Below are 17,892 nucleotides of genomic sequence, written 5' to 3' on the forward strand. Positions count from 1 at the left end.
CATGGGGCTGCTGGCCCTGCTCCCAGGCAACCAACTGTCACGCTGTGATCTGCACTATATCTGGCTCCCTGGGAGCAGGACTAGCAGCTGCAGCCGGTCCTACCCCAGAGCAGGCTTCATTGCGGCTCCAGAGGAGCCAGTATGTAACCTGTGGCAGGACAAGCGGGGAGCTGTTCCAGGGAACCGGTAAACGAATGGGTGAGGCTTATCGGTTAACCGTTTACATCCTTAGCCTGCCTTCCCGGCCTTGCCTCGTCTTTTCCCAGCATTTCCCTACGGAGTGGCTCACTTCGCCACTACCTAGCCAACCTCTGTCGCCCCCATGCACCCCTCCTTGCATTCTCACCTCTCCTCGCCCCCCATCTGTGCCCCCTTACATCTCCCATCTCTAGAAACCCATCCAGCTCCCAGGGCTGCGAGGCACAATCCCGGCCCCGGACACCTGCAGCAGCCTCCTCCTCCCCCATGCGCCGCGCGCCCCCGCTAGGTGCAGTTAGATGATTCCACACCCACCCCGGAAAGACACGTGGTTTGCTCGTGCGGAAGGCGATAAGTGGCTGGTCAGGCCATGGGTCCGCTTCCGGGTTCGGTGCGGGAGGGCGCTGTATGTTTGCTCCTCCCCCGAGCCGCCCTCTCTGGGCTATCGCAATGCGCAGACTCGGCTCCTGGCTCAAGATGGCGGCGGCGGATAAACAGAAACATGAACACGGGCGGGTGAAGATCGGGCACTACATCCTGGGGGACACGCTGGGCGTCGGCACCTTCGGCAAAGTCAAGGGTGAGAGCTGGAGACCCCCCGGGGGGGCTGGTGCCCTGGGATTTGGGGTCCTTTCGGGGCGGGGAGGGCTGTAGGGTCTGGCCTGCGGGAGCTGGAGCCGCTCGCCCCTCCTGCTGGCCTGAGGGAGCTGGGTCCTTCCCGCCCCCCTCCGTCAGCCGGAGAGCGGGAGCGGGGGGCCGGGTCTTTGTTCCCGCTCTCCGCCCGTGCGGCACTGCCCTGCCTTGTGTACCCGCCGCAGTCACCTTGCAGGCTGGCGCCACTGTCTCCGGCCTCCGCCCGTCTGCGAGCGGGCGCCGAGCCACCCCCCCTCCCCCGGATCCCATGCGCGGGAGGGCGGCGGACACGGTCCCCTGCCTGAGCGGGGGCGGCTCGCCCGGGGCCCGAGGCGTGCGCGGCCCGGAGGCCATGCGGCCTGGGTCCGTAGTGCGCAGCTCGGCATGTCGCGGCCCCGGCCGGCGTTAAGCTGCGCCGGTGGCTGGGCTCTCCCGGAGTCTCCGGTTTGCGGACACCATCCGGAGCTCTGACGCTGCCAGGATCATAACGGTGCTGCGGCAGCCCCAGAGCCCGCTTATCGGCCGTGCAGCAAGAGCGCCCTGCAGCCGACGCCTGTGCCTACATAAGAGTCGCGCCCGCTGCCTCTAATCGCGGTCAGCTCCCTACAGTTTAACAGCCATTTTCCCGGTGTGGGCTCGGCCACTGTTTCAGACACGATACTAGGTTCTTAGGTGAATCCTCGTGTCTGGTGTAGCAGTTCCTGCGTTTTAACGAGGTCCTGAAGCGGAGTGCAGAAAGCGGGGAGGTAGGCTGGTGGAGAGAGACCGAGCAAAGGCTGTTCCCCTGAAGTTCCTGCAACTTCTGCTGTCCGAGAACCTTGGGGCATCTGGAAGGCGGGCACCTGAGAGACAGTCATTTCAGTTAGACTCCAGTCGAACATCTAAGTTTCAGTTTCCATAATGTAGTTACAGCATGGGAAAATAGTGAAATCAGTGCAATGCTTTTGGAGGGTGTGGAAATGGCTTCTGTTACGTTGTAAGTATATACAGGAAATTATAATCGAATTTGCTGATTTTTGACAATGTTTGGGACCTACCGTCTTGGAACAAAAAACAACCATTGCTTAGTGGAGGAATAGCTTCAATTTTTAAAAAAGCATTAAGAAAATGTGTGTGTTGAAATTCAGCATCACATTTTCAGTTAACAGTGATTGTAACCACCCTTGTGTTTAGAATATTCTGAGTTATGCAGTAAAAATATCAAAGGTTAACACTGATTTAGTCTTTATTTAATTTTGTGAGATTACTTTTTCAAAGTTTCATTTTAAGTATGTTAGTGGTAAAATTCTACATAAAACAATGATGCTTAGCAGTTTTGTAAGGCAGGACACTTTCCGCCCAGTTTACTAATGGGGATACAGAAGTATAGAAAAGTTTTGATGTAGCCTACCTCATTGTATAGCCGTGGGTATATATATCTACATAGTAAGTTAACCCCAATAACAGTGAAGATGTGGCAGCATAGGCTAGCAATTAAAATAGTACCTTCTGGCTTTGTATTTGAGCAGTTAACCAGCATTGAAGTTTGTGCTGACACTTCCTCACTATTATTACTGTCTGTGCTACTAAACTAAAATGGGTGTGGATATGCCTGTCTGTGCTAGTCATACCATCCTTCACCATGTAAACATAGCCTTAATCACATAGCCAATATTAGGACTGCATATGCTGAAGCCACTAACATCGGCATCTTAAAATATGAGAGTCCTGTTGATATATTGTGGATATGTAAATTAGAAATTTCCCCTCATAACTAAGGATGTAAGCGACTAGTCGTCTGGCTGAAAAGCATAAGTTTATCAGATAGTCACTTCCTCCCTCTCCCCTTCCCCCGCCTCTATCAGAGGCAGCAGTGGGAGGGATGGGACAGGAGCCAGTGCAGGGGGGGCTAACTTAAAAGCTGGTCCGTCTGTCCCCAGCACCATCTCCGGGGTGCTGCATGGCCCCCCTGCCTCCATTAGAGGCCACAGGAGAGGGATAGGGAGGCTGCTGTGAAACAGTCCCTGTCCGTTGTGGCCCGGTCTGTTCTGGTAGCAGCCCCTGGCTGTGGCCAGCCCTGGCCACCATGAACAGGGGCTGGCTGGCAGGGGTACTCAAATTGGGATTGCATGGTTATTATATGGGCCAACTGCTCATAACTTCCTTCACTCCAACCCTGCTTACTCTTCAGCATTTTTAACAGTGTTAAATATTTTCTTAAAAGCGTTTTTAATTTATAAGGGGGATCACACTTGGAGGTTTGTTGTTTGAGAACCACTGAGATAAGAAATGGAATTGTACTAGGGACTGGAAAGAGATGTATTCACCAAAATATGTAAATTGTTTTATTGTTGTAACTATTTGTTTGACTAACTGAAGTGTGTTGTGCAACTAAGAAAAAAGAGATGCCAATAGTAATCAAGTAAGGTACAAAATATTTTAAAAATGGGAAGGATATAGGTTAAATTGTTTAGCTACGAATTCTGTAAATTTTAAGCTTTTCCCAGAATTTTTTTTAACTCTTATGTTATTTAACTGAAGGGAAATGTAAAATGTGATTTGTGTCAGTTGCAGAAACATACCAGAAAGGTAGAAGATAAAAAATCTTTCTGTTGCTTAAAAATATACCAGAAAGGTAGAAGATAAAAGATCTTTCTGTTGCTTAACCAACATGCATGCAGTACCAAAATACAGATAGTAGAGCTTGTACTTTGTACTTTGGGGCAGGCTGAAAGATGTAAGTGCTGTGAAACTGTTCTCCCTATAAAGTAATATCCTTTCTGCATTCTGCTGATCTATTTATCTATTTTTGATTTGAACCTGGGTTAGCTAAAGACTTATCAATAAAATAATTGAACCCTAATAACACTTTGCCAAGAGTATCCACTGGGGCTGTGCACATATCTTACAAAAAGGTTCTAGGCTCGTGCATGTGAGATGGATATACTTGTAGATGGATCTTTTTGGACACATAAGAACTGTACTTCTCCTGACTCTTAAGTGCTGTATTATTTTATCTTTATTATGGACTTTGGTGATAGCTGACGGTTTCCTCTATGGGTCAGTTAACTTTTTTTTTCATTGCTACTAGCTGCATAAATGGTCTTTGCAAGACCAAGATAAGATGTTATACTGTCCTAACAAGGAGCTATCTTGCATTTGCAGGGTGAAAGCTTACCCACCTGGAAAGTACAAGTGGAAGGCTTTTCTGACATTTGTGGTCCTAATGCTCTTGTTGTGCGTCCACATTTAATGTTGGTTCTATAATGTTGACGAATACAGCAGATGTTCTATGTAATACTCTTTTGAGGGTTTTGTAATAGTCTATCACAATGACCCTTTCATGCAACTCAGAAAGTAGTAATGCCAATCACCAAGGTCTTGCTATTATTTCTAACCCAGGGAAGAGAGAGCTGCTCACCACACCTAAATGGAGCTACTGAATCATATATAAAACTGCTGTTGTCAGGGAGCTGCAACTGAGTCACTAGAAATCTTCGGGAGCACTATGATCCAAGTTTTACTGCAAGCAAACCTGACAAACTAGGAAGAACCTTGATGTAAATTAAATGCTGGTACAAGAGGTCTTGGCTTTTCTAGAGACAGTTGGAAATATCTAGGGAAATTAGGAGCAAGAGCTGGTGAAAAGGACTAAGAGGAAGAAGGATTTGAGCTGCACAATTGGGGCAAGGGTTAATCAGTACATCAGAATAATCTATTTTAGGGATATCCACTAAGGATGTTAAGAGGCGGGTAAGCTACTAATCATGTAGTCTATAAAAATTTGTATAGACTATACCAGTGGTCCCCAACTTTTGGGGCTGCTGGGTGCCCGGGGATGGCCCAGATCATTCCACGGGTGCACATAAATGCCCCGGCAGGCGCCATGGTGCACGTAGGCACCACATTGGGGACCACTGGACTACACGATTAGTCAGGAAAGGCTTTCTCAGTTCCTGTTCGTGCCAGGTCCAGGAGATACCCCATCTGCAGCTTAAATGTAGTAAGAGCTGGGCACACAGGCAGCCTGGCTCCTACCACATTTAAAATGTAGAGGTACAGTGGGTCTAGCTCCCAGACCCAGCATGAGCCAAGACTGAGCCGGGCTTGCTCAGTCCCAGCTGGTGCTGGATCAGGCATCCTCTGCAACCAGCCCAGGGCTGCCGCAGGCAGATAGAGGCTACTTAGGCTGGCCATGAACAGGGACTGCTGATAGAGCAGCCTCTGCCCATGGAAACCTCTCCTGATAGAGGCAGGAGTATAGAAGGGGTGCAGGTAGCACCGTGGAGGTAGTGCTGGGGAGAGCCAGCTTGTAAGCCTGCTCCCCGCATCTGATCCCCTCCCCTTGTGCTCTGCATTTAAAACTTGGATTGGCAGGCTGGCCTGTCCAGGTTTTAAATGAAGAGCATGTAGGATAGGTGAGCTGCCTGCCACTCCGCACTACTGCCTCTGATACAGAGGTAGCAACATAGGGTGGCAGGCAGGAGCTGGTTTAAAAACCAGAGCCATGGGATGCTGGAGCTGGTCTGTGCGGGGAGCTGTGGGATGCTGAAACAGCCTCTGTCTATGGAGAACTTGCTCTGCCCCCTGCAGACAGTTGCTGCTGCTGCTGCTGCCAGGCACTGCTGCCTCTATCAGAGGCAGAAGTGCAAGGTCACAGGGGATCCTGGGGAGTAAGGTTGGGAGTGCACCAGCTACCGCCCATTCCCGGGGGGGGATGGGGGAGACTATCCAGTAATCATGTAATCACTAAGAATTTTAGCGGTTACACAATTATTGAAATACCCAATTTCTAATATTCCTATTTATTTAGGAAGATTAAACTTCACGGTGTAACTTCCAAATTCTTACAGGATGTTTTTGTTCAATAAATACATTGAAAGAAGATTCTGTAATCTTTCCCGTAGCTTCTACTCACTATTTATCTAATATAATCTGACACAGGATTAGGTAGTTGAACCAAAGAGTGAATTTAAACTAAACCTGAACCAAAGTGTGGTCGTCCCCTCCCCCCCCCCGTTTATGAAACCTGACCTGGGGTGTGGAGGGAGGGGGAAGGTTTCAGAACAATATTTTAAAAGATACTTAAATATTAGTTCTGTCCTCTGTCTCTCTTGCTGGGTTGTAATTGGTGTGTTAATGTTTTCATGACCACAATTTTCTATTTTAACTATTCCATAGGGGTTGGGCTTATTTTTATGGCATAAAAGAAATATATTGGTAAGGTTTTTGGTAATGCTACCATTAGTGTGTATGCATACATGCATGCTGTAAATAAGTAGTGGTAAGATAACTGTTCCCAATTGTATGCGAAGTCAGATGAACTATAGTTAAATAGACTTTAATTGCCAGCTGTAAATTGTAGTTAATCAAAGTAACTGATGAAGTATAAAGTAGGCAATAACTGTAAAAATAATGGTAAAGAAACCTAAGACTCTTGTTTATTGGCGGAAGAACCTTCCTTGAAGAAGGGGAAGTAGACTTGCAAGGTGATAGCTCCAGAGATGTAAGGACCACAAGCAAATTGGCCAAAAAGCTTAAATGATTTATATAAAGTAGGCTAATGGGATCCCTGGTAACAAGGGCAATGCTGGGGATACAAAATGACCTTTAAGTTGAGGAGTCTCTTGTTTGAGAGAGCAACAAATGTGCTAACACCTGAAAACTAATGAAGGCCCTGCAAGACGTGGAAAATCTCGGACTAAAGAGAGCTAATGCAATAGGGGTATAGGTTTATTGCTCCACTTCTAAATTGACTCCTGATCTTGCCCTACAGGTATAGAGGAGAGGGGAGCGTCTAATCACTGCTTACCCTACAACCTTCTCTAGGATAATGGGGATTGGAGAGAGCACTCTAATCTTGCTATGGTGTTTCCAAACCACAGAAGATTCTAACTAAATTAATTTATTCTGAAAAGTGCTTGGTAATTCTGACTCTTTACTTTTTTCTGGTAGTTGGCAAACATGAGCTGACAGGCCACAAAGTGGCAGTGAAGATATTAAATCGACAGAAGATTCGTAGCCTTGATGTAGTAGGAAAAATCCGCAGAGAGATTCAGAACCTCAAGCTTTTTAGACATCCACATATAATTAAACTGTAAGTCGTTCTTATTTTTATTACCTCTATACTTAGAGCTTTGTTGAAGTAGAACACTATTTTATGTTCAATATCCATTGTACAAATTTAAAAGTAGAGGGCAATGTTACTGTTCCAATAAAATTTAACTTTTTTCCTATCAGCTATCCAATTATAAGGTTTGTGCTGCAATGCATCTAAAGGAAATTTGTTTTATGTGAAAATATATCATCCTTAAATCTTTGGTTGCAAGCTGGTAAGATAGTGTTCATAAATGGAATTGCTAGCAAAACAACAAAACTCTTCAGTCCTCAACTGCTAGTTGGAATTAAGTGGTTAGGTTGGACCTTATTTTTCTGTTTGCAAATTGGCAATGAGTAATTAGCATGGAGTTGAGGGGAAATTGTTTCTACAGGGAGGTCCAGACTTACTCTCTCCTACCATGGTTTTCTAGCTTCCTGTCAGTGCAGTATGGTGTATCCAGCTGTAGCTTTGCTCTTTAGAAGTTTCTTTGAGACAGATAGTAATCTGTCATACATGACTTTAGTATATAGAAGGGAAGAACTCTAAAAAAGTTTGTCCTCACTGTAGAGTTAACTGCAGTGATCAGTCTTCTAAGAGTGAGCACCTGGGTTGGCCTAATTCAGGGTTGGCAGCCTATGACTCTCTGAAGCTTGAGCCTAGACCCTCCCACCCCCTGCTCTCCCCGCAGCAGATAGCCCACGATGGCTCTACAACAGGCCTGGGAAAAACACCCCTCTGCTGACGGGATCGGGCCTGTGGAAGCAGCATGGAGCACCTAGGCAGCCTCCCATGCTTGCCCTGCCCCTGTGCACCACTCAGAAAAGCAGCTGCAGAGCGCTTTGTTTTCTACACACTGTGAGTGAGCAGGGGAGGGGGTGATTGGTGCCTCATGGCTGCTCCCACCCCCAGCACAATCCCATTGGCTAGTTCTGGCCAATGGAAGCTGCCTGTTTCAAGAACATGTGGGAAGCACCAATCCCTCTCCCCTCAGGCTCTTAGTCACCGAGCACATGGCCAGGCAGCTTGTGTGGTGGCAGGGGAGAAATGGGCTGAGCTGCAAGTCTCACTGGTATGTGTCCTGGCCAGAGCTTGCCTCTGGCACCTCAGCCCCTGCCTTCTCTCATATCCCACAACCCAAACCCTCTGCCCCCTTCCTGAGCCCGAGCCCATACCCCTCCCAGATACTGCACCACAATCTCCTGCCCCAGAACACCATCCAAACCCCTGGCCAGACACCCACCAGCATCCCACTCATGCCCCCTCTCACCTGACCAGACATGCACCAGCACCCTGCCCCCGACCAGACATCCACCTGCACCCTGCTCCTGTCCTTTTCCCCCCTGGCCAAATAACTACTCCCAGTTGACTCCTGCACCCTACATCCCACCCAGATTCAGTACCTCGCACACTGGACACTTCATTTTTGGCCCCAACCCAGAGACCTTGAACGTCAGTCCTCCCTGCCCTTCTTCTCCTTCCCTCCCCCCCTCCCCCTCCGGGGAATGAGGGGTCTCAGTTGGGGGCTTGGATGTTTCAGGAGCATTTGGTTTTTTTGCTTCTCACTTGTGTTCTTCAACTGATATTTCTGTGGGACAGTGGCCCCTAACCCAAAAAAGGTTCCCCATCTCTGCCATAAATAAAGACAATGTTGAAACCTTTTCTGTTTGGACATATTTTACTTTATTTAAAAATGAAGCCTGGCCAGCAAGCCCACAACTGGGACCCAGTCCCCATCTGCCTGCAGCATCATAACACTCCTGCACCCCCCACACTAACCCTGAGCCCATCATACATCTAACCCCCCAGCCCTGAGCCAACCAAGAATTATTATGATTCTCTACTTTATAAAATGTTGTTGTTGCTTGTCTTAATTTGAAATATTCCCTGTTGTGATTTTGACCTTTCTTAATAGACCAACTTTTTTCCAATTCTAAATGTTAATCTGATCAAATCTTAAAATTGCAAGGTGTTAAAAGGCTGACAATGGCATAGCCAAAGTGGTGTAATATATAATTTATTTTTCTACAAACTGATTTCCCACTCTGAAATATTAGGTTAAGGTAGTGTTTCCCAAAGTATGAGGCACATCCCAAAAGTTAGAGAGGTTTCAAAGGACTAGTGGGCACAAGGGACAAGATGTCTGAGACATTTTTCTAGAGTCAATCTTCTATTTAAAAAACTGAAGGGCTGGGTCTACTAGGGATGTTAAATAGCATTTACCCCCACTGCATCTCTACCTCCTCTGCCCCCCTCCTTCCTCCCCTCGCCCCATGGAGATGGTGATCAGAGGCAGCAAGAGGGGGAAGTGACTTGTCAAGTAGTGACTTGACTACCCGGTGACTTGACTACCCGATAAGCCTAGGCTTATTGGATAGTCAATTAGTACCTTATATCCCCTTATATACCTTATATCCCTAGTTTCTACATCTGGGGTCAGCAGCCTTTCTGCAGTGGCTTGTCAAGCTTTAACCCTCTTGCCCTGGGCCACATCGCTCTCCTGAGAATGGGGGTAGGGCCCTCCGCCATATGCCCCACTTAATCATATGCCCTGGGCTCCATTCCAGCTTTTCCTTTGGCGGGGGGAGCAGTGTGTGTGTGCTTCCCAGGGAGCTGGCATGGAGCCTTGGGGCTTCCCCTACAGGAAGCTGGCACTGGCTCCAATCTTGCAAGGGACATGGGCTGGGGTCAGTGTGGCTTGGGCGGGGGGAGGGCTCAGGGAAATAGGCAAGGTGGGGGTGGGTGTCCAGCCCACTGCTGGCCCCATGCTCCCTGCGGGGTTTCTGTTTTTGAAATGTACAAGTGCCCCACTGGAGCTCTTGTACATTTCAAAAGCGGAATCCCAGTAGAACTGGCGTAAGCAAAGATTGCTTCAGTCCCTGCTTGTGCCGTTTCCTGCTGTGCCTTTACCTCCCCTGCCCTCTTGCAGAGACGGTGCTGAGGTGAACCAGCTTTTAAGCTGGCTCCCCCCAGCGCCGGCTCCTGCCTTCACCCCCCCCCCCCCCATTGCTGCCCCTCTCTGATAGAGGCAGTGACTAGTTGCATCACTAGTCAACTATCAGATAAGCTTATGCTTACTTGATAGTTAGTCGCTTACATCCCTTGGCCCAGAGCAAGCTCCCCTTCTCCCCGCAGCAATCCAGCCTGCCCATGGCAGCCAGCTTTGGGTGCTCTGCTGCCCCTGCAGTGTCCTGACCATCCCTGGAGCAGCTCCGCCTCCCTGAGCAGCCCTGCTCCATGCAGCCTTGTGGCTCTGGAACAGCCCCACCCCCTGAAGCAACCACCTGTCCTACAGCCCCACCAGCTGGTCTGCATGGCTGCTGCAGAGCAAGAACTGGGAACGTGGTGAGGCTGCCCCAGCAGAGACAGCCTCACTATGGCCCAGCTCCGGCTGCCAGAGGAGCAGATACTGTGGCCCAAGTCCCGGCCTTGACCGCCAGAGGAGTGTGGCCTGATGAGCCCCCACATGCTCATCACCAGGTCACCTACTTCCACTGGCTCACTGCTGCATAGCTCTACAATGCGTTGGGAGGGCAGAGAAGATGCAGAGCACAGGCCACTCCCACACAGCGCAATCTGCAGTCTCCCCGCCTGCCCTCTGGAGCTGGGGCTGCATCTGTGTCCTAGCCCCACGGCTCCAGTGACAGCATGGGCTACCTGCTATGTGGGAGAGAGGGGGCCTGAGCTCCTGCTGCACGTGACACTCAAAATTGATATGGGTGCTGTGGGTTGCTGATCCTTGGTCTGCACACTGACAAACCTTCATAGCATAGATGCAGTTTATATTGAGATAACTGGGGAAGCTATCTTTGTTCCTACACCCATAGATAGCGTAAGCTGTGCTGGCAGAAACACATTTATCACCTCTAATATCATTAGCTCACAGACATTTACCTTCTTCCCCCCCATCCCCCTTCTGTTCTGAAATTTGATATGTCCTTTTCATATGTGTTCATTTTTTTAATTGTATCCTTTGGTATATATGGTTGTGACAATTTTCTTCCACTATTTGATCTGAGGAAGTGGGTCTGGCCCACGGAAGCTCATCACCTAATAAACCATCTTGTTAGTCTTTAAAGTGCTACATAGTCCTGTTTTTTGTTTAAATGGTGACTCATGGTTACCCAAACAGTTACATGCAGCTCCTGGCTCAGCTCCTGGGGAACAGACTGTTGCCCAGGGCTGGTGTCTTGATACAGAGGCAGCAGCATGGGGCAGCAAGTGGGAGCCATTATGTGCAGGGAGCTGGCTTAAAACCCAGTTCCTGATGTGCACTAGCTGCTGGGGAGCTGGCTGCTGTCTCACACTGCCACCTATGTATCAGATGCAGCAGGTAGAAGCTGGTACGCACAGGCTGCCGCCCTGTCCTGCTGCCTCTGATACAGACACTTCAGTGGTTTATACGGTTCGTCAGTTACCAGCATTTAAACATCCCTAGCTTACACCAGTTACACAGGTGACAAGCTATGCCAGTGAAAGCATTGGCATAAGTGAATCTACACTAGGGCTTATACCAGCAGAATTGTGGCAGTGGGGGAGGGGAAATTCACTGCGAAACTGTCAGTTAGATGGTGTAAGTTCAAAGTCTAGACCAGTACCAACTCTCTATCTATACAGTTTTAAAGTTTATCTTTAAAACACAATCCTAGTGTAACTGATGCAGCAATGTCAAGTAAAGGCCAGATAAACATTTTAAAAATTAGGTTGATCTTGCTTGTAAGGCATGTGAAATAGCTGTACCTACATTAAGGGCATGCCTTCACTAAGCGATTGATGCAGTGGGGGTCGATTTATTACATTTATACCACCACCACCAAGTGCTCTCTGGTCATCTCTGGAATTTTACCAAAGTGAGAGGAGTAAGCAGAGTTGACAGGAGAGCATCAGCTGTTGACTGACTTCAGAGACGATACTTCAATGAGCAGACTTATGTAATTCGTGTAGCTGAAGTTGTAGAAGAGTCCACAGTAGCATAGACAAGGCCTATAAGTTAATGCTGGCATAGTTACACTGATACAGTCCCCATAATGTGGATGTGGCCTGAGTTTTCAGAGTCTGTGAACCAATAGTTCTGAGGTTTAAACATCCTAATTTTAGTGGGTGGATGGTTCCTGACATGACTGGTAATACTTCTCATCTTGAATGTCATCACTGTTAACAATTTCACTGCTTCAAGTGGCATTGTATTATGAAGATCTAAACCAGGGTTTCTTAAACTTCTTTGCACTGCACCTCCTCTTCTGACAACAAAAAATACTACATGACTCAAGGAAGGGGGGATTGAAGCCTGGGTCCCACTGCCATGGGTGGGGGAAATGCCGCGGAGAGCCTGGAATCAGCTAGGAACCCCAGCTGACCCCAGGTTCCACATGGCATTTCCCCAGCTTCTGGGGAATGACCCCGGATTCTGGGGAAATGCCTCTGGCATTGGGGGTTCAAAGAAGTTGCGCCTCACAGCTGTGTGGCACTGTCACTTTGAAGTACCCCTTCCTTCCTCCCTCCCTCCCCCCTTTTGTTGCCTCTATTTGATAGAGGCAGCAAAGGGGGAGTCGACTAGTCTTTAACATCCTTAAATCCACCAACGTCTATGGTATGTTCCTGCACCACAGAGCCCAGGTATAGGGAGGTCTGGCCATGGGGCCGGAACACGGCGGGGGAGAGAGCAGCTCAGCCAGAAGCCCTGTCGAGGCGGGGACAGCACAGCAGGGAGTTCTGGCCCCAGCGGCCAGGCAGCAGAGGAGTTCTGGCTGCAGCCGTGGAGCCTTGCCACCCCCAGCCCCAGCAGCAGTGGGGCCAGCAGCAGCTAGAGGTTTTGGGGGAGCTGGGCTGGAGCCTTAGTTGTGGGAAGGGGAGGGGGAAGTGTGGTTCAGCACAGGCCATGAGGGAGGAGCGTTCTGAGGAGCTGGGTTAGAGAAGCAATTTAGCACAGACTGAGGGGAGGAACCTCACCGGTCTAACACATCTGCTCGTTCAGGACCAGTCAGGTCTTAAGGGTGCTGGACAGAGGGTCCATCCTGTGTTTGGAACGACCACTTATGTTGGGTATTCTAAGTCATTTAATGACAAAGAATGAGTCACTAAAATGAAAGCTCTAAAATTAAACAATGTGAAACTAAAATAAACAAGAACGAACTGCTGTAAGAGTCTCAGAATTCAGGCTACATTAGAAATTTGAATATTAAAGTGTATTTTGTTAAATATTGTGATTGTTTGTGTTAGCCAATATTAATCACCCAGATAATCTGAGAGCTCATTCTTGTCAGTAACTCTCAAGAATAACTTGTCCAGCCATGCTGAAACTCGTTTTTCATTCCCCTAGGAAATCTTTCTATAAGAATATGCTACAGTCCTTCTGTTACGTCTACAAGTAGTTAATTGTGCCACAGTATGCGTGGCATGTATAAACTGAATCACCACATGGCTTTCTGTCTTCACCTATGGTCTCTTATTGGTCACATCTTATCTAAATATAGCCTGTAAAATAATCAAGGGAGAGACCTAGTCTTTCTCTTTCTCCTGGAAAGCAGTAGCTGGCTTTTGGGTGCTGTAGAACTTGTACATGTAATGTCATATCAAAAACAGAGAGAACATGCCCAAGCATGGAACAGTTGATTACTGTTAAATTAACCACTTCTACATTACTTTAATAATAAGCTTCCTTTCTCTGCACCTGTTATATCACTAGTCCTTTAACCCCTTTCCTGCTTGTATATTTAAGACTCCTTGTGCAATAACAAGAATAATATTGTGTTGTCAGTGATGCGCTGACTTTAACAAATGCTTGTCTCTTCCTTAGCTTCTGGAAAGGGGGTATAATCTGCTTTGTAATACTTTCTAATAGGCCTGAGAAACTTCCATTCCTAATCTGCCAGCTAAAATTGAACCTCCTCAGAAGTATAAATTCTTAATATGCTTCCCCCTGTTGCTGCAGTGGTCCCATTCCATGAAGAGAGATACTGAAACTGGGATGTTTGAACTACTTAATTTCATATAGGAAATATTTAATTCTGTGGTATAGCTTGTATCAACTTCATTTAACAAAGCCCAATACTGTTTTAATTATAATTAACTAGTTGTGTGTGTGCACGCATGCAGTGGAATTAATAGATGTGTTATGTTTTAGGTACCAAGTCATCAGTACACCATCTGACATTTTCATGGTGATGGAATACGTTTCTGGAGGGGAACTGTTTGATTATATCTGTAAAAATGGAAGGGTAAGAGTAACTTTAGCTCTGCAAAACGTAGATTTCATTTTATAATAACTTACAAAAATGGTTCTCAGTAGGTGAAGGCCTATTTTTCTAGTCTTGCAGTTAGCAGTACAAGTCTTTAAGATCCTATCCTTTTTCTAAGTCAGTAAACTTTGCTCTGAAACTAATCTATTAAGTAATATCTGCTGGTTTAAATTTATGGAATTTTGTTCATGAATATAGTTTTACTTTCTCTGAAACTGCTCATGCCTTTTTAATTGAATAATACTACTAAATTTTAATAAATGACTGCAGCTGTGCAAAGCAAACTTTATGTAACCAATCATTTTTAACTTTCTGAAGGTTTTAGATCAGGTTGAATTTGCAATTTTTGATATATATATCAGATTGAAATATTAACTCTCTTCTACATAAACAAAAATAGTGACTAGGTGAGCTCTAAAGATATTCATTCCTAATATATAACACATTTGACAGCCATCCTTCTGAAATTGACTGAAATAAGCAAGTTTTGACTTTGTAATTGAATCTGTGGATAATGTTCCTTAAAAGTATTCAGTTTAAGGCATTGTGGGCTAGAGAAATTCATTCTGGGTTCGGGTGGCTCTGCCACAAAATTGGTTACTTGGTTCTTTCCATCTGTTACTTTATCTGTAAAGTGTCCCTACATCAAAATACTGACATGGAATTTGCTGCATTGTTTATTTCATCAAAAGAATGACTTGCATGGAAATCTAATACAAATTATACTTATGCATTGCTGAATCAAGACAAAATTTGGACAGATGTTTTAAATGGCTTTTTTCACTTTCTTAGCTTGATGAGAAGGAAAGTAGACGTTTATTCCAGCAAATCCTTTCTGGTGTGGATTACTGTCACAGGCATATGGTTGTACATAGAGACTTGAAACCTGAAAATGTACTGCTTGATGCACACATGAATGCCAAGATAGCTGATTTTGGTGAGCTTTTTTTTTTAAATTCTAAACTTGATCAAGTTGCATTGGATGCTATTTATTAATGCAGGAAATATTTGACTATTGGAATTCTGATACATGAATACAATGGTAATGGGCTACAGTACAAGAGCCTCAGGAGTGTCCTCGAGATACTAGATCATCTAGTGCATAATTCTCTTTTCCTTACAGGCCATCTTTGAGCCAGATATTTCTGTGATTAGTTAGAAATTAATCGTCTGGCTTGGTCTGGTAGAACAAAACTGTCACTAACAAAATATTACATTTTATTTTGCATTTAATACATGTAATTCCATTTATTCCAAGATTGATCTTTGGTAAGTTCCTTAACTTCTCCACTTGCACAATTAGGACAACTGTCTACCTTTTATTTTAATAATTCTAACGTCTTCTGACCCACAAGGACAGTTAAACAAACTTGATAAGCACATCATTCTAATGAAATGCATTCGTGATAGTATAGCACTTAGTGCTAGTAAGTACTACTTTTCATATCTTACTATAAACTTAACTTAGAAGTAAAACAAGGAAAAAGATCTTCCCTGATGTTGTTGACAGACTAAAACTAAAATTTAAGATCATGAAAGATAAGAGGAACTAACTTATTAATTCTTGCACTTGCTGTATATAGTGTGTTTTGCCAAGGGAATGAGGGGTATAGTTCTTGTACAGACTTTTTATAAAAGAGCACAAAATACAACTACACAGAGAGTGGCAGTTAATTTTCAGGACTGGCAGCATTAGGAAACCTTCATGCCATATAAACATAGAAAGGTATCCATATTGCTACATAATCCTGGTATTTCTCTTGTAGACATAGTGGATTATACCTGCCCTTGTAAAGCGCTTTGAGATCTCTGATGAAAGGTGCTATATAAATGCTAAGTATTCAATTATTTCAAAGGTATGGTGTTCAAATACATTGGGGATTGGGAGTCCTGTTAATGACATTACTTTGTATGCAGAATGCTTTTAGATGAAAAATGACTTATTCTGTTACGCAAAACAAGTTGTTAAAATGGCTTTCTTACTATGCATATATTTTAGCAAAGCTGTTAAACTTATTTAACTAAACAAGAGTATGTGTAAAGAAACTGCTTGTTTAATAAGTATGAAAGCTTGATTGAGGCACTCTTTCATATCACTTCAGAATCAAAAAAAGGAATATTGCATTAATATAGACAGCCATAGCTAGAACACTCAGATCTATCCAAACTGTAGCCTGCAATTGTCCAGCGGATGTTCAGAGAGATGGCCATCTCCTGCTGTAGGTAATCACTATACTGTTCTTTAAAGAGCTGCTACTGAATCTTATAGAAGCTATTCCTTGTACTGTTCTGTGGTAGTTTTCCACTTGAAGAATTTGGAAGCAGTCACATTTAAGAATGCTTTCTCTTGCCCAAGTCCCACCTTACTATTATACCTTAAAACTCAGCCATGTGTTGGGTAACTTGAAACACTTTCTTGCTGTATCTTAGAATGAATGTATTCTCTCAGACATGCCTGGATCATGTGCAACATGTCTTTAGTTTTGACACGTGCCCTCTTCAGTATCAGTTCAGTAAGACTTCTGGTGTGCTCTATGCAGCATCTTAAACTGTATTCTGTTTCTGTACATATTTCAGTAATTCTAAACAGATGACTCCACAATTTAAGAAAAAGCAAATTGTAATATACTATTATTAGCATTAGTGGCTGGATTAAGTTGTGCATACGGTGTGTAATCAGATTTCTCCAGCTGAATTTTTTAGTAGCTGCTTTTGTGCACTTTCAGGTCTTTCAAATATGATGTCAGATGGAGAGTTTTTAAGAACAAGCTGTGGTTCCCCTAACTATGCTGCACCAGAAGTAATTTCAGGAAGGTAGTATCTCTTCTATTTTATAAGCACATGCATGTGGTTGAAAAATACTTCGCTATTTAATATTAAAGACAAGACAATATGATAGTATAAAATTCAGAGTTGAAAAATGTTGCCTTCCCCACCTTTTCTAGCGTTTGAAGCTTACCTATATATTGATTAGTGGCCTAGTAAGCTTTATTGGCTTCTTCAGTTTCACTGTACTGTATCAAGAAGTCCAAACTGCAGTGTGGTAAAAATGCAGTTTTGCCAATTAGAAAATTAATGTATAGTGAATGTCATAAACTGTCTCTTTCCAGAATTGCCAAAATGGTCTTTAGTACAGTATTTTGCAAAACGGTGGGTTCCATCTCCACAGGTGATCATAGGAAGGTCTTGGATGGGTCACCAAGTCCAAGATTAATTTTTTTTTTTTTAAACCCCATCAGTGGGTCCTGATTTAGGCAAACACCTACTCTTCTTGTGGTGTTAGAGGGAAGGACTAGGGAAGATGGATAGTGAGCTCCTCCCACATTCACCCTGCAGCAGCAGGTTTTGTGCTCCAGTGCAGTCATAGTAGTATTCTGGTTTGTCCTGGCTTCCCCTTTGTCATGGGAAGGGGAGCAGATGGGTCAAATATAAGTGATTCTGCAACTAGAAATAGATGCAGCCTTATGTGGCAAGAGCTGCCACTGCTGGGTAAATGTGTGTTGGGCTTGATCTCCAACTCCCCCAGGCCGCCTCTCCACAGCTAGCTGGAAGTAGAGTTGATAGAAGATAAGGGGTGTATATGTCATGGTGAGTCACCAAAAAAAAGACCAAATCAGTCAGTGGGTTTAATTAAAATTAGTTGGAGAACCACTGACCTAAAGTATCACAGTACACAATTTGGAGTAGCACTTTTTTTTTCAGGTGAAGAGATAGAAAAGTTCCAGGCAGTTACATTTGGTATTAGTG

The 17,892-nt window shown here is 45.1% G+C and overlaps 1 protein-coding gene across 3 annotated transcripts in view; it reads left to right on the forward strand.

Annotated features, from left to right (window-relative positions):
• The first annotated feature begins 592 nt into the window (after positions 1 to 592).
• PRKAA1 (protein kinase AMP-activated catalytic subunit alpha 1) overlaps positions 593 to 17,892 on the forward strand; it is a 28,130-nt gene continuing 10,830 nt past the window's right edge. The window contains exons 1-5 of one of the 3 annotated variants that reach the window (XM_006139488.5): positions 593 to 778; positions 6,766 to 6,907; positions 14,031 to 14,124; positions 14,938 to 15,082; positions 16,872 to 16,959. In XM_006139488.5, coding sequence (XP_006139550.2) covers positions 607 to 778; positions 6,766 to 6,907; positions 14,031 to 14,124; positions 14,938 to 15,082; positions 16,872 to 16,959 — 641 coding nt within the window. In that variant the 5' untranslated portion in view covers positions 593 to 606. Of the gene's footprint in view, positions 779 to 812; positions 1,808 to 6,765; positions 6,908 to 14,030; positions 14,125 to 14,937; positions 15,083 to 15,925; positions 16,002 to 16,871; positions 16,960 to 17,892 lie in introns of those variants that run through there. The other 2 variants (XM_006139489.5, XM_075932508.2) reach the window with 2 other exon arrangements.

The sequence above is a fragment of the Pelodiscus sinensis genome, chromosome 6, assembly GCF_052426305.1.
Source record: "Pelodiscus sinensis isolate ZL-2025 chromosome 6, ASM5242630v1, whole genome shotgun sequence".
NCBI lineage: Eukaryota > Metazoa > Chordata > Testudines > Trionychidae > Pelodiscus > Pelodiscus sinensis.